This window comes from Protopterus annectens, chromosome 4.part0 (assembly GCF_019279795.1).
Source record: "Protopterus annectens isolate FY-2018-M chromosome 4.part0, PAN1.0, whole genome shotgun sequence".
Lineage (NCBI taxonomy): Eukaryota > Metazoa > Chordata > Ceratodontiformes > Protopteridae > Protopterus > Protopterus annectens.
Genome location: NC_056733.1, coordinates 79,837,828 through 79,840,189, shown reverse-complemented (window position 1 = coordinate 79,840,189; position 2,362 = coordinate 79,837,828). Strand labels below are relative to the sequence as shown.

At 32.8% G+C, this 2,362-nt stretch overlaps 1 protein-coding gene across 14 annotated transcripts in view; it reads right to left on the bottom strand.

The window, feature by feature from the left end:
* Positions 1 to 2,362, bottom strand: part of EXOC7 (exocyst complex component 7) — a 945,568-nt gene that overhangs the window by 621,449 nt on the left and 321,757 nt on the right. For all 14 annotated transcript variants that reach the window (XM_044068105.1, XM_044068104.1, XM_044068108.1 and 11 more), the window contains one exon: positions 2,009 to 2,161. In XM_044068105.1, the coding sequence (XP_043924040.1) occupies positions 2,009 to 2,161 (153 nt within the window). The remainder of the gene's footprint in view (positions 1 to 2,008; positions 2,162 to 2,362) is intronic.

Below are 2,362 nucleotides of genomic sequence, written 5' to 3'. Positions count from 1 at the left end.
TATTTTCCTGTGATGTCAGACTTACTAACAGACTTGCTAATTCATTAATATTAATTAGCCTGTAAAATGCTATATCACTATATAATACAATTAAATCCATCTAAAAGACATTGTACATGCTTTCAATTCCCTATATCTATAATGAACTAAAATATAACTTTTAATGAATCTGCATATATTTTTAAACAGCATACATTTAAAAAAGTGATGTACTATTTTCATAACATTCTGTGATACTTTCACGGCTGCCTTTAGGCTGTACGGATACTATGTAAACGTTCCGTATCTGCCTTTGATTTAATACCTAGATATTTCATTAGAAATTAGTATAAGCTATCTTAGTGAAAGCGCTTGCCGAAATGTGATATCGCAATAAACGCTACTTGTTTTATCCTATTTTACATGCTTTTATGGATTTTGTCAATAGAAGGAAGTGAACATTAGTAAATGTTAAAGAAGGCTGGTTCGCAACATTGGATAAATGATACTGGCTGACTAATACGTTCGTTTTTGTTGGAGCAAGTGTGTTTTTTATTACCTGGAGAAGTGAACACTGTTTGGGTACTTTTTTACGCATACTATTTTTGGTATGTACTTTGCTAGTAAAATCTGGTGTTAAAGAAAAAGAAGAGAAGATACTTTGATGTGCCCAGAATTGGAGACATCGCATGGGAATTTTATTAATTGGAATGTATCATGATATTTAAGGTGCAGTACTGAAATAACTATTTAGTAATAACTTTTTACAACAAGGAACTATTACTTTTGCAATATTGTCAGTCCTCTCTGCCATTACGGACTGAATCTAATTGCTTTTTATCTAAAACACCAGCGAACTTTTCTTGTGTTAATATATATATATATATATATATATATATATATATATATATATATATATGTATGTATATATATATATATATATATATATATATATATATATATATATATATATATTATATATTAATAAACTGATGAGTACTAGAAGATGCACGGATGAATATATATTAAAACTTCATAAAAAAGGAAAAATGATGACAACGGCAACCCTCTGTGTGTTCTAAGCTTTCCTTCCATTTATTGTGTAGGAACTTCATCAGAATAACGAAAAATTTGAAATGCATCATGTTAAATAGCGCTCCAAATCATAAACAATCAGTAAATAACCAATGGCTAACAAGATTACTTAATGTTATGCATAAGTAGGTAATCAGAGGTAGGAAGCTGACTAAATTTAATGCAAGTAACATGAATATTCATAAACTAATAATGATACTACAGAAAAGGATATTGCATCCATCTTACGGCACACTTCATGTTGGTAGATTCATTTAAACCAGGGGGACAATCTGCTTTCAAATACAATTGCCTTTTCAACTCCAAAACTTGCAGGAGATTGTTTTTGGTGTTGGAGTAACTTCCGGATTTTTTGGGGGACTCTAATCTCCTGCAAGTTTTGGAGTTGAAATGGCAATTGCATTTGAAAGCAGATTGCCCCATGTACTACTAATGGACAGAGGCAGGTCCTAGATGCTTTTTACCATGCATTGATCCCCTCAAATTATCTATGGTGAGATCCCAGTTATTCTCAATAGGGGTAATATTACTATTGACCATGGGATTTGTTAAGGACAATCTCTAACCAAATGGGATAGGTTAATTATAAGACAAAAAGGGAATCTGGCTAGGCTTAAAATGTCCCACAAGAGCAGCTAGTCTAGCACTTACCTATTCACCTATAAATAAATCCATGTTACACAGGAAATAAATTACGTCTGCATGTAAATATCTATACAAGTTCAAATGGCAAAAGCAGAAAAAGTCCACTGTCAGAGATACTGATATTCCCCATTTTCTAAGATAAAATGTCACAGATTAAAACTTTTGGAGAAAAGTATATTCTTTTCTAATCTGACATTACTCTGCGGTGCCATATTTTTGAGATACACAGGAGATCCAATATACAATGCTACATATGCCTAAGTGGGTGTGTCTGGGGGGGGCAACTCACCTGTAGAACCTGATCAAAATCTGGCTTTGTGATTTTGAGGTGTCTGAGGATTGGAAAAATGGTTAATACTGCAGAGTAGTCATGGCGCAATATGGCTCTGCGAGCAGCTGAAACAATGCTCTCTCCTTCCTGTATCAGGTTGTCCAGTGCCTCCTATATAAATATAAGAGAAAAACAAAATATTAAAATTCTGACAACTTTTGAAACGCTGCATCTATGCCAAGAAGTATCTAGCTGCATCTATGTGATTTGAGGAGCACTTCTAAATACAACTTTATTCACACAATCAACATACTGACATACTGAAAGAATGCACAGCATATCCACTTTAAGTTTATTTTCTTATTTATAACT